This window comes from Cydia fagiglandana, chromosome 18, assembly GCF_963556715.1.
Source record: "Cydia fagiglandana chromosome 18, ilCydFagi1.1, whole genome shotgun sequence".
Classification (NCBI taxonomy): Eukaryota; Metazoa; Arthropoda; class Insecta; order Lepidoptera; family Tortricidae; genus Cydia; species Cydia fagiglandana.
The window spans coordinates 11351294-11365135 of NC_085949.1; the positions used below are offsets into that span (position 1 = coordinate 11351294).

The 13842-nt window shown below is 37.9% G+C and overlaps 1 protein-coding gene across 1 annotated transcript in view; it reads left to right on the forward strand.

Annotated features, from left to right (window-relative positions):
* The window catches only part of LOC134673177 (probable ATP-dependent RNA helicase spindle-E), a 41287-nt gene extending 30513 nt beyond the window's left edge, over positions 1–10774 (forward strand). Inside the window, exons 23-27 of the mRNA XM_063531131.1 lie at positions 2314–2436; positions 7153–7300; positions 7608–7729; positions 7944–8168; positions 9211–10774. Coding sequence (XP_063387201.1) covers positions 2314–2436; positions 7153–7300; positions 7608–7729; positions 7944–8168; positions 9211–9349 — 757 coding nt within the window. The 3' untranslated portion in view covers positions 9350–10774. The remainder of the gene's footprint in view (positions 1–2313; positions 2437–7152; positions 7301–7607; positions 7730–7943; positions 8169–9210) is intronic.
* The last annotated feature ends 3068 nt before the right edge of the window (positions 10775–13842 follow it).

Consider the following 13842-nt stretch of genomic DNA (forward strand, 5'->3'; position numbering starts at 1 on the left):
TTGGTTTGATATAAGGAACAACTGTGCCAAGTTTCATGCTTTAATCAAGAAAAAAAAGGTTCGACCTTTTTTTGTCACTTAGAACCCTAGCTATACCGGGTGTGGCCTGTAACATGAGCACATAATTAAAACATAGATTGTACTCCTCAAACGGTGACACTTTCGTTCAACAACTTTTAAAAATTACGAAGTATTTAGACTCCTTATTTTTCATACAAAATAAATATTATCTTCAATGGACGCCATCGCCATGCCATATCATTTGTGATTGACGTTGCTTGTCATGCCTTAAACATCAAAAAATTCGCAATACATTGCGTCTTGGAATAAACTTTAAAGTGTATTAAAAATCAAACCACAAGTTATTTTTAAAAGTCGCTGAACAAATGTTGGTCAGTATGTGGAGTATAGCCTACAGTTAAATTTTTTGCTCATGTTACAGGCCACACCCGGTATATATATATTGTAACCTTGACATATTCCATACTTCAATATCTTGTATCAAATACTGTGCTTTGTTATTATAGCGTGTACTGTGTAACGTATCATATATTCAGTTTATATTTGTGAGTTCCTATAATTGGCTCTGTAATGCTATCTAAAAAGTCTAATGTATCATTTGTAGCTGTTGGAATTCCTTGAATAAATAAAAAAATAAAATATAGATATTTGTTCCTGAGTCATGGTTGTTTTCTATGTATTTAAGTATTTATATATTACATAGTAATTATATCGTTGTCTAAGTACCTACAACACAAGCCTTCTTGAGCTTACCGTGGGGCTTAGTTAATTTGTGTAAAAATGTCCTATAATATTTATTTATTTATTATTATTTATTTACTTGAGAAACTGACCATGAATGGCATTGTTATCTTTTGTTAAACCAAACCGCTAATTACCTGTGCAAAATAAATGCAATAAGATTCTAAACCAATAACATCTTTACCGCTTGAAGGATAGAGTGAAATTACAATAGCAAGTACTCGATATAGCACCTTTTGGAAAACAAACATGAAACAAACAAACACCGTGGGCGACCACGGCTCTAAATTCCAAAAATACGTATCGAGTACCTGCAATTGTAATTCTAACTCTATTCTTTAAGCGGTAAAGTTGTTTGTATGAAATCTTTTGTTGTTATTGCTTTTTATTTTGCACACGTAATTATTATTAGCGGTTTGGTTTAACAAAAGAAAACAATGCCATTCATCGGCAGGTAATCTCTCAAGTGGATTCGGACATTTTAAAACCGTACGACTAACTATACTATAAAGGCCCTGATCGACGGGCGAGTAAAACCACGGTTTTGCGGCTCATCCGTAATGCTCGCCGGTGTATCATTGCAATACCGCGGTATTATATACCGACGAGCCGGGCTCGCGGCTCGTCAAGTATGTTTGATTTTTTACTCGGCTCGCCATGTAAAACCGCGTGTCGATCACGGCCGGCGAGCCGAGCCGGCAGTTTTCGTTTCGTTATGGAAATGTACATCGCCAGAGTACAAAAACAAAACAATTTGGCTTACTGCATATAGTAAAATTATTGTGTTTTGTTTTTGTATTATGGGTGCAGACAGTCTGAGGTAATTTTTAACGGAAGGGATAGCAACAGATAAGGAAAACTTGAAACAAACCCGGCTCGGTGCCAGCCGTCATGCACCTGCAGCCGATCCGACTCCGCGCGTATTGACTTGTCTTTCCCGCGGATCTAGTCGGTGAGGCCGAGAGAGAGCCACAGGTCTTGGGCAACCCTGTGTCTCTTCGTTTGTGTCCCAGGCGATGCAGTGTCTGTGGAGAGGAAACTTCACCCACGATGGTTTGCCACGTGGAAAACAACACGGGGAGTGGTGTTAGCTGTAATGCTGTAAAATTTGATTTCAATAAATATCAATATCAATAATCAAGTGGTTCTCTGCTGCCTATTCACGTATCAAATGGGTATGCGACAAGTGCTGCCTTTTTTCGATCCAACTTTTAACCCAAACTCTAGGGCGTCTACGCTTATTTTTTTCTAATTCCCTTGCATGCTATAGCGAGGTAACACAAACCTTCATATTTTGAGCACGATATATTGAACCGACCCCGATCACACGACTGTTTTGCTCGCTTGTCGATCAGCGCTGACGAGTCGCGAGTAAAACCGTCGCTGTAAAACCGCGGTATAATAACTCGTACGTCGATCACCCGCTTTAGACATATGATCATAGCCATCAGAGCTGTTTCAGCTGTTTCACGGTCATGCATGAAGCGAATATTTTTTTTGAGTCGATATGATTATGGTATGGGGTTATATTATATTTGGTTTTGTTGTCAGGTTGCTGATAGCAGCTGATGTGGGTCAAAGCGAACACAGCAACAAACTGACCCTGCGGCATACCACCCTCATGCCCAACGTGCCGGGGCTGCCCGCCATCATCGCGCTCCTGTTCTGCCCCACGTAAGCACCATCTCTCTGTCTCACTCCAGCAACAAGCTGACCCTGCGGCATACAACTCTCACACCCAATGAGAATTTCGGTCTCCGATACGTATGGTGCCAGCGAGCTGGTTTGTGCGAACTTTCCTAGTATTTTTTCGTGTTGAAATAGTTATTAAAATGAGGCATTACTTTCCGGAAATCCATATTCATTAAACTAAATCATTGCTTTGCTAATCTGTGACAAAATAACGTGCTAGTTGTTGAAATGCTTGGTTTTCCAAAACTACATCGCAAACCTAGTGTCCCAACTGAGCTTATAAAACATGTCTAAGGTGGTATTCAATTTGTCCAATGTGCATTGCGTCTCATTCTCTCATTAAGCAAAATGTGCGACGCAAATACACAATGGACCGAGATATTGGACAAGTTAATAGTGCCATGCCTTATGGGAAACGGTTGCAGAGATAGTTCAGAGCCGGAAACCGCTACCAACTTTTAGTATGTTGTTGGGCATACATTGGGTCTCCAAAACTGCCGGGAGACGGCGGCGCCGGCCATCTACTTCAGCGGAATGACGTCATCAAAATGACTCCCGCTTCGTTGCGAATATTGCATACTGCACCCAAACTATGCATAGCACATACACGTGTGGGGTATTAAATGAAAGCCAATTAAATAAACTTTATTTTATTTATACAAAGTGTACCAAAATATGCAACAGTTTAAGAGAAATTTACAAATAAATAAAAATTACGTAAAAAAATATTCGATTATTTGGGTTTTACAACCAAACCAAAAGTCATACGATAAAGCAATGTACTACAACATTAAAGATGACATCTCAAGCCATACACTGATATCAATAAAATCAAAATTGGACCAAATATGTGGAAATTATGCATCAAAATGTAGATATTTGCCCATACAAATGCATAAAAGTTAAAAAAATCCAAATTGGTCATTTTCAGGATAATCCGCATAAGCTTCTAGTATGTTATTAGCAATATGACCTGGATTCTAAAACTGCCGGGAGACCATCTCTGTTGTTCCTCAGTTACAAATAATGACGTCATATAAATAATCACTGCCGAATTTCGCAAAATGTAAATTATAGCTATACCACGAGTCTCACATACACATGTGTTACATGTAATGAAAGGTTATTAAATGTATTATGATTCACCTAAACATTGTTTGTAAAAAAAATGTACGGTTTCAGAGCTAGAAACAACGAAATACCACTTTTTATGGAAAAAGTAGATATGTATCAATTTTATAGCTAAACTAAAATCGTCAAAAAAAATTTGCGTATAATATTTGAAAAACCAGTTATTCAACTATATATCACAATTTCAATTTTACATTTCCGACAAAAACTGGAAGTTCTGGAAAAAAAACTAAAGCGCCCCAACAATTCTACCTTAATGCGCTCATATTATGCAAAGAATAGTTCTAATCATCGAGTATTAAATGAATGAACGTTACATAAAATACATGAAAACGACATTTTCGAATGGAACCATAATTAAAAAAATAATTATTTACTAGATAAGTAAGCAAAATACTGTTTCTTTAAGTACCTAATCTCCTCCTTTCAAAGTCGGTTAAAATGTAGCTTTTGTGACCTGGGCTACAAAGACAAATAAATTGACACCTAATTTATCAAAATCAGTTCAGTACTTTCATGCAAACGGTACCTACACATGCACGCATAGATAGCAAATTCTGCCGTAGTCGGACAAAAAATTAAAATTCAATAATTAGACCTTTACTATTATGGCCTGGCGTGGCTTGGCATCTAACGTTGAAACCCTCAGGCCGTAGATGTTAGCAGACCAGAGGGGTGACCTGTATTTCGGAGGATCAGAGGGAAAATTCTGCCAGCCTTCTCAGCTCAGCCTTGAAACCCTTGCACCACTCAAGATTCCACTTTTATAAGAATACCCAACTGGCGCGAAGTGGCGCAGAATAGGGCAGAGTGACGCTCTTTTGTGTCAGAGGTCAAGATCCTCTTTGGGTCACTGAGCCAGTGATGTATGTATGTATGTATGTATGTATAAGGCTAATCGAGGCTTAAATGTATAATTATGTATTTTTTACATGAAAAAACTGAACTGATTTTGATAAATGAGGTGTCAATTTATTTGTCTTTGTAGCCCAGGTCACAAAAGCCACATTTTAACCGACTTTGAAAGGAGGAGATTAGGTACTTAAAGAAACAGTATTTTGCTTACTTATCAAGTAAATTATTATTTTTTTAATTATGGTTCCATTCGAAAATGTCGTTTTCATGTATTTTATGTAACGTTCATTCATTTAATACTCGATGATTAGAACTATTCTTTGCATAATATGAGCGCATTAAGGTAGAATTGTTGGGGCGCTTTAGTTTTTTTTCCAGAACTTCCACAGTTTTTGTCGGAAATGTAAAATTGAAATTGTGATATATAGTTGAATAACTGGTTTTTCAAATATTATACGCAAATTTTTTTTGACGATTTTAGTTTAGCTATAAAATTGATACATATCTACTTTTTCCATAAAAAGTGGTATTTCGTTGTTTCTAGCTCTGAAACCGTACATTTTTTTTACAAACAATGTTTAGGTGAATCATAATACATTTAATAACCTTTCATTACATGTAACACATGTGTATGTGAGACTCGTGGTATAGCTATAATTTACATTTTGCGAAATTCGGCAGTGATTATTTATATGACGTCATTATTTGTAACTGAGGAACAACAGAGATGGTCTCCCGGCAGTTTTAGAATCCAGGTCATATTGCTAAAAACATACTAGAAGCTTATGCGGATTATCCTGAAAATGACCAATTTGGATTTTTTTAACTTTTATGCATTTGTATGGGCAAATATCTACATTTTGATGCATAATTTCCACATATTTGGTCCAATTTTGATTTTATTGATATCAGTGTATGGCTTGAGACGTCATCTTTAATGTTGTAGTACATTGCTTTATCGTATGACTTTTGGTTTGGTTGTAAAACCCAAATAATCGAATATTTTTTTACGTAATTTTTATTTATTTGTAAATTTCTCTTAAACTGTTGCATATTTTGGTACACTTTGTATAAATAAAATAAAGTTTATTTAATTGGCTTTCATTTAATACCCCACACGTGTATGTGCTATGCATAGTTTGGGTGCAGTATGCAATATTCGCAACGAAGCGGGAGTCATTTTGATGACGTCATTCCGCTGAAGTAGATGGCCGGCGCCGCCGTCTCCCGGCAGTTTTGGAGACCCAATGCCATGCCCAACAACATACTAAAAGTTGGTAGCGGTTTCCGGCTCTGAACTATATTCCCATAAGGCTTATGACTATAAATACACCACCCTACAGAGGTGATTTCTCCGAAGAAATTAGTTTCCGCCACTTCCCTACCGGTCCTTTTAACGCATTTTCTGTCATGTTTTCGTAGCTGATTCTATGTTTTCCCGCTTTGTAGAGGAAAGCGACTAAGAACAGACTAAGTTAAGAGCCCATCAACGTGCACACTAGCGCCACTGCTAAATAATCGTGATTATTTAAATTTAACGACAGGTATGTATTTAAAAAAGGGGCCGCTACGTAGGTACTGTATTGTGTGAGTTTTTATGTTACTGGATTCGTTGAACTAGGGCCTCAAAACAAAAAAAACAGCCGTTTAAACTTTGGACGTATAGATTGACGAATCCAGCAGCATAAAAACTAGTTTGATGTCAAAAGGTACTGAAATACACAGTACGTAGCGGCCCCTTTTCTTAAATATCTTTTGTTAAATTTTAATAATGACGATTATTTAGCAGTGGCGCTAGTGTGCACGTTGATGTGCTCTTAACCTTTTCGCCGCCATTGATTTGATATAAAGTCAGTACGTATCGTGCCCCTCACGCCACGATTTCATATCAAGTCGTGGTTTTGGTCAGGTTTGTATACGTGCAATTGTTGACATGGCGTTGATGACACTTTATTACTTCATTGACGTGGCGGCGAAAAGGTTAATATGTTTTTCTACTGGTCGACTATAATTCTTGAATTAAGATTTCTTATACCAAACTTCAATTGGGTATTTTTAATGTATGGGCTCCCAACTCAGCTATAATATTCATTACGATACAGTTTAGTCAACTATAATGAAATTGACCAATCACAGCTCGAATCACAGCTCGCCGCGATCAAGAGTACGAAACAAAACCATAGCTCAATTTAATTAATTATCAAGATTGTTTAGTAGAAACAATTAGTTCATAAGTCAGAAACGCGCATGTGACATCCTTAATATAGCAACATCCATAGACTACGAAAACCACTTAGTGTTGCTTGTTAGTCTCCATAGGCTACGGTGGCCAAAATCGAGAAAACAACTGTCTAAAAATTTAATTTAGCGCGAAGTAAGTACCAGGGCTTCATGAGTTACGAGAAGGTGTCGTTGACCAACGCGCCGGGCGCGGCGGCCGGGGCGCGTAGTATGAATAAGGTATCGCGGCTGCTCGCGTAGTATCTTAGCTGCATACTTTTGGTTTGGTTTGTTTGTATGATTCTACTAGTTTAAAGTATTATTTTTGTTGACTCGTAGAAAAAGTATTGTATACAATAGTGATATAATCAAGCTTTTCAATCTCGTACTTGACTTAGGCAACTCACCAAGCTTCGTTGCCTAAACACGATACTCGACTGAAAAGCTCTCTATTATATCACGATTGTATAAAATACTAATACATGTGATCAGGGCGGAGCTGCGGCGCGGGGCGTGCGGCGCGCGGTACTGCGCGGCGCTGTGCGGGCTGGGCTGCACGCCCGCCGGCGCGCCGCTGTTCCCCGAGCACGACCTGCTCGTCAGCGTCGACGCCGACCTCGACACCGAGGACGTCAGCAACGTACGTCACACTCACACACACCAAACACATATGTAACTTCGTATAAGATGAATAAAGTCTAAGGAAAAAACGTGCCTCGGAAATCAAGAAAAAATATAGATATTCAATGCGAGATGCTAGTACCTTCTGATATTGTTTATTCGTGGGTACGAAGTTGAAGAGCTATACAGTAAACACCTACTTTAGTACTATACTATTTACTACTTACCCATCCCATAATATTTACCCATCCAAAAAGAGACCTCAGGACATTGTCAAACGTTAACGTATATGTAATAAATTAGAGTAAAAATAAACGGTGTTGCAGATTAACCACATCCGGTACCTGATGGACTACTCGATCTACTGCCGCGAGGGGCAGGACACGCCCGCCATCGACGACGAGGCGCGCCAGAAGGTGCCCGGCACCATCCGCGACATTCTCTTCAAGTAAGTACTCTACCAGTTTCTTTGAAGTAAAACCTACACACGTAGTCTCGCAAGGTAGCTAACTTTGCTCGGACTGATATTGAATTGTACGACCTACTTATTATTTTCTTAATTTTATACGTACATAGCATAAGGCCACTCAAGTCTAGTTGTATTGCTTCGCAGTATAAGCATTTCTCTAGCACCTTAACTGAATAGCAATTCCACCCACCAGGCTAATGGAGAAGCGGCGTAAACACCGTGAACCAGAAACCATCCCCAACTCCTGGGAGTGGAACTCCGTGCCCGAAGACGAGCTGCTCGAGATCGCGGCACCGGAACTAACAGCCTGCGCCACCGCCTACCCGCTCCACTCGCCGCAGGAGCTGCGCCCCATACCTCGCGAACACCTCGACCACCTCAAGCGGGAGGTCGACAAGCTACGCCTACTGGTCGACAGGTATTCTAACATTACTCTAGCACGATTTAAACCAGAACTAACAGCCTGCGCCACCGCCTACCCGCTCCACTCGCCGCAGGAGCTGCGCCCCATACCTCGCGAACACCTCGACCACCTCAAGCGGGAGGTCGACAAGCTACGCCTACTGGTCGACAGGTATTCTAACATTACTCTAGCACGATTTAAACCAGAACTAACAGCCTGCGCCACCGCCTACCCGCTCCACTCGCCGCAGGAGCTGCGCCCCATACCTCGCGAACACCTCGACCACCTCAAGCGGGAGGTCGACAAGCTACGCCTACTGGTCGACAGGTATTCTAACATTACTCTAGCACGATTTAAACCAGAACTAACAGCCTGCGCCACCTCCTACCCGCTCCACTCGCCGCAGGAGCTGCGCCCCATACCTCGCGAACACCTCGACCACCTCAAGCGGGAGGTCGACAAGCTACGCCTGCTGGTCGACAGGTATTCTAACATTACTCTAGCACGATTCAAACCTCCGACCATATAGCGTCTTTCACTCTGACAGTGAGTGGGTGAAGAATCTTTTAATAATAAGTTTCATTAGTTTAGTAGTACGTTTTACACGAGAGCGTTTTAAATGACAAGACAGCTTCAACCATCTCAACAAGTATTGTCTTAAAATTTTATCACACTTGAAGCACCACATAGATGGGCATTTTCACTTAAAAGTGACATTATTTACTTTTTTCGAAAAACAATTAAGATCTGGGTTATTTATATAGGTACTCAGAATCACGAGGACTATCGATTTTAAAAGAAAAATAAGTGTCCTAATAAAATTGACAGTTTTGTGACGCATTTTCACATACATTTGGTAAGGACCGTCACAAAACTGACACCCAAAATTCGTATGTAAAATTGGGGACACAATTTGTCTTTGTTTCAATCAATAGTTCTCGTGATTCGGAGTCGAAATAACCCTAAATATATTCGTTTTTTGAAATAAAGTAAACGGTACACTTCTAAGTAAAAACCGTGAGATATTGCATAAGATACAATAGTGCCATTTTTCTAGATCGTCAATCTCATCGAGCGCGGAGTTGTCCTGCCCGCTGTGCAGCACGCCTCCCATGCCCACGCACGCTATGCGTATACATCTGTATTCCAACTCGCACAGGGAAAAGGAGGAGGACTTCGCAGTCTTTAACGCCTAAGGGGTCTTTGTCGCGACCTACACAAACGGTACCAGTGTCTTCAATAGTTGTTTACAGATGTCAAAAGCTCAAGTGTTGGTAGAAGATAATCCATTATTGTTCAGCGAATTCATGTCTCACACTAAATAAAACAAGAAAGCTGACAATGTCTACAAAATGTTGGATGTACGTGAATATGTATAGACTTTATTCGCCCAGATCTACACCAAATGGTACCAGTGTCTTTGATGATTGTTTTTAGTATTTTCAAGTGCCCTAGTGGAGGTGAAGTTAATCCGTCTTTAAGTTCTAAATTTATGTCTTCCCTGTGTAAGTTAGGAATGTTTAAAAACACCCGACGGTACCAGTTATGAACAGGGTATTGTATGATTTTAGTAATGAACGGAACGGATATGTAAAATATTTGTGACGAGACATAGACTACTTTTCTTGGTAGTTCAGTACTAAAGAAGAGGCTTGTACTAAATTAAGTGGATATAAATATAAAAGCAAAATATTTGCTATTTATAGTGCCAGTTATCTCAAGCATAGATTTAAGTCTAACTTTTGTTTCCTATTTTTGTTGTTAGAGTTTAATGTTATGTTCTTATTTGCCGATACGTGAATTATTGATGCGTAGGGAAATAAACTGTATTTTTTTGTTATAAACGGTTGTGTATGATCTGATTGTGCTATTACTAATAACTAATTGACAAGAAGGGAAACCGTTCGATAGTTTATTAATTAAAGTAAATATAATAATACATGTTTACATATACATTTTGGCTATATATAACCAGTGTCATTTTATACGCCTCGCCGTCGTTTTAAGGTAAGGTGAGTTGAGGTAAAAACAGTAAAGGCGCTGATACACTCGAACAGAACGTCAAACATTCGTCCTTTTAAAATTTGTCGAACTGCTTTTACTATTGTAACGTAACATTCCCTAAAATTTTTATCACAATTTAATGTTCTTCAAGTGTATTAACACCTTTATGGAATCGTCATAGTGTTCGTTTTGCCCCAAGCAAATAAACTCCATAGTTTCTTCTTCTTACCACATTTTACCGGATATCATTCCAAAATAATCTTTAAAAGTTCTCTGATCCATAGTGTCCAGTACAACAGCATATTAATTACGTATAGTACTCGTAATATCGTCCATTATTTGTGCCATTTTCAACTAAAAGGGTACTTATTGTCGGTTGTCAATAAGACGCTATTTCCATAAAGCTTCACTTTGAAATTAACCTTATCGACAACCGACAATGTGGTACCTTTTAGTACAAAACGTCACATTTGTTTATTTTTTTGACTAAAACTTGTTTTGTTTGTTGTTATTACTATCAGTATAGTTTTATGTCTCAAAAATGTTTAGTTTTAATTACTTATGAAGCTTATTGTGATGATTAAGGAGCTGAATGGCGAATTTACCAAACCTCTAAGTAAGGGGGCCCACTGATTAACAGTCCGCCGGACGGTATCGGCCTGTCAGTTATTCGGAACTGTCAAAATTTTGTTCTAACTGACAGGCCGATACCGTCCGGCGGACTGTTAATCAGTGGGCCCCATAATAAGTTAGATTACGATTACTAGTTACTAGTATGTATCAATTGTGACATGTATGTGAACATACGACATTTCTTCATGTTAATTGTATAAGACCAAGATTATATAATAAATGAGTATTAAAAATATGTGATTTGTTATCAATGGCCCGCAAACCTCCTGAAACTGGTTAGTGTCACGGGTGCCATGATTGGCACAGTTGACTGGCCTTACGTACACCTTATTACAACGACATAAAGTCTAGCAATGGGTTACTGATATTCCTCACCTTGATAGAGAGATTTCACTCACGATTGAACAATATGGATATGCTCTGTGGGATTTACGAAGACCGGGTAGTTTTCTGTAACTAAATATTTAGGTACCTAATTAAAACATCGGACCCTTACGACATTGAATTATTCACATTTTTCAATCCAGCAGGTGTATTGTCAAATTAATAACAGTTACGTCAATATCATTTAACAGTAGCACTCGATCAAGCATAGTAACCTGCTTTTCGTTATAGACCTATAGTTCGTTTTTTTAGCATTAGAAATTAGGTAAACAATCTTGATGTGTCTTTTTTAAATGAAAAACACATTTTAAAAATAAGTTACGGCAAATATGTAACAATTATGAATGTCATACGATCTTTTATAGTCTTCTGCTTTCACAAGTAATAGTTATTGATTTTTAAAAGCGTTTTTCAATTTAAAAGACATGTTAAGATCGCTTACATTCTTTCAAGTTCTTTCTAATGCTAAAAAAAACGAACTATATATAATAAGATCTTAATTTTTTCTTAAATGTCAGGAGGTACACAGCAAGGAAAAAAATAATTTATGCAAAAATTGTTATTTTCTATTAAGCACTAAACTAAAACTAAACTAAAGGCAATTTACCTTTTAATTGCATAAATATTATAGCTCATATTCCTCCCACATTCTTGGACAGTAATAGTATTTATTTAACAATAAATTTGATCTTGTTTATTTGGGAGTTAAAGACAGCATATTAAGTCTTCACTGATTGCAAAATTCCTAGCAGTATCAATTCTTATCTCCCACAATTAAAGTCAATCTAATTACACTCCATGCGTTATAATCCCTAATACTTATAGCCTACAGAGTTCCAATGATAAAAAATACAATATCACAATATCCACATACCTACTCGAAAACCTTTATCACATTTGCAGTAAGTGCCTATAGTAAAAAAAAAACAATTTATGAATATATACCAGACAAAAATTACAATGGTAATTTGTATCACTCAACTGTTTTCGATTTGTCATACAAACTCATTAGTGATTCCTCATTTATACAAATATTGCCGCGTCCACGTTATGGCCTCCGTTGGAACCAGTTTGGTATAAATTACCATAAGAGTAATATAGGCGATCAATCGTCCGCCGGCGGACGACGCTCTTGAACCTGCATAGTAACACCTTGTATGTTGTTGTTTTAGTTTTTCTAACATTACGGTTACATTTGAAAAATATAAAAGTTAAATAAAAAGTAACCGTAACGATGTGGAATACTGAGGAGGACGTTGAAGCTGTTGTAAGGTAAGTCAGTTTTATTTATATACCCTCATTTTTAGTAGTTTTGAAAGTAATTACGGCAAGTAACACGGATAAGTTTGTTTACACAACGTATTGAGTTTGTTAACAATTGTAATCGATAATTAGAAATTTATACTATATATCACATAAATATTAATATGCCTTACCTTTAGCTTTGTTATTTGTATCAATAATTTAGCAATTTAAATATATACAATTGAGTAGGTATTATCTGTAATTCATAAAAATTGTGAAACTATTACGAAATCGCGGTAATCTCTATCAATAAAACCGGCCAAGTGCGCCAAGTCAGACTTGTGCACTAAGGTTTCTGTATCATTACGTAAAGAAGGCAAAAAAAAACACGTTTGTTGTATGGGAGCCTCACTTAAACATTTATTATATTCTGTGTTTAGTATTTGTTGTTATAGCGGCAACAGAAATACATCATCTGTGACAATTTCAACTGCCTAGCTATCACGGTTCATGAGATACAGCCTGGTGACAGACAGACGGACGAACAGCGGAGTCTTAGTAATATAGTCCCGTTTTTACCTTTGGGTGCGAATTCCTGACTAGTCGGCAAACTTCAGTTTAACATTTCATACGAGATTAGAACTTTGCCGCGTTAAAATGAGAACTGCTCTCTCAATGCTATTTTAGTCCATGATGTGGTACTTACAGTACCATCTTTACCATAGGGGCACACGGGGCCCGTGCCAGGGCCCCCATCATCAGGGGGCCCCGAAGGACAGACAGTAACAGTATATTTGATTACTCATAATAAATTCGCTCGCTTCGCTCGCTCGCATCGCTTTCTTTACTTTCCAAAAGGGCCCCAAATTCTTATGTGCCCAAGAGCCCCAGCATAGTTTAAGACGATCCCCATACCTTCATCATCATCGTATTTTTTAAATAAATTAATACTTACTCGTAGTTACTTGGAACAGTAGGTAAGTAGAATATTTTTAGAAACACATCATTAAGCAGTGCATAATTGTAATGACCAGATCGTTAACTTATTAATTTAGCTTACAATGATGTTAAAAGAAAACAATTGTTTATCTTTCTATTAAAGCAGGACAAACGTTCAATCAACAATATTCGTCCGTGCTTAGAGATAACATTCACTATTCAGTTCCTCAGCTTATAATGATATTTAATTTAGCCAGATTAAAACCTTTAAAATTGGTTAGATATTTTTCCAAAGAGACTTTAAGGTAAGAGCTTTAAATATTTAAATTTAAAAATTATTTATTTAAGCGAGTTGTGCCCTGAAGTAGTTGTATTGGTAATAATAATAAGGTGCCAGCCGTATGTCATTGGCCTGATAAAATAGTAGAAGGTTATACAGGGTGGCCAAGAAATAAGTGCATTCCCGTTGCACAAACCTTGGGAC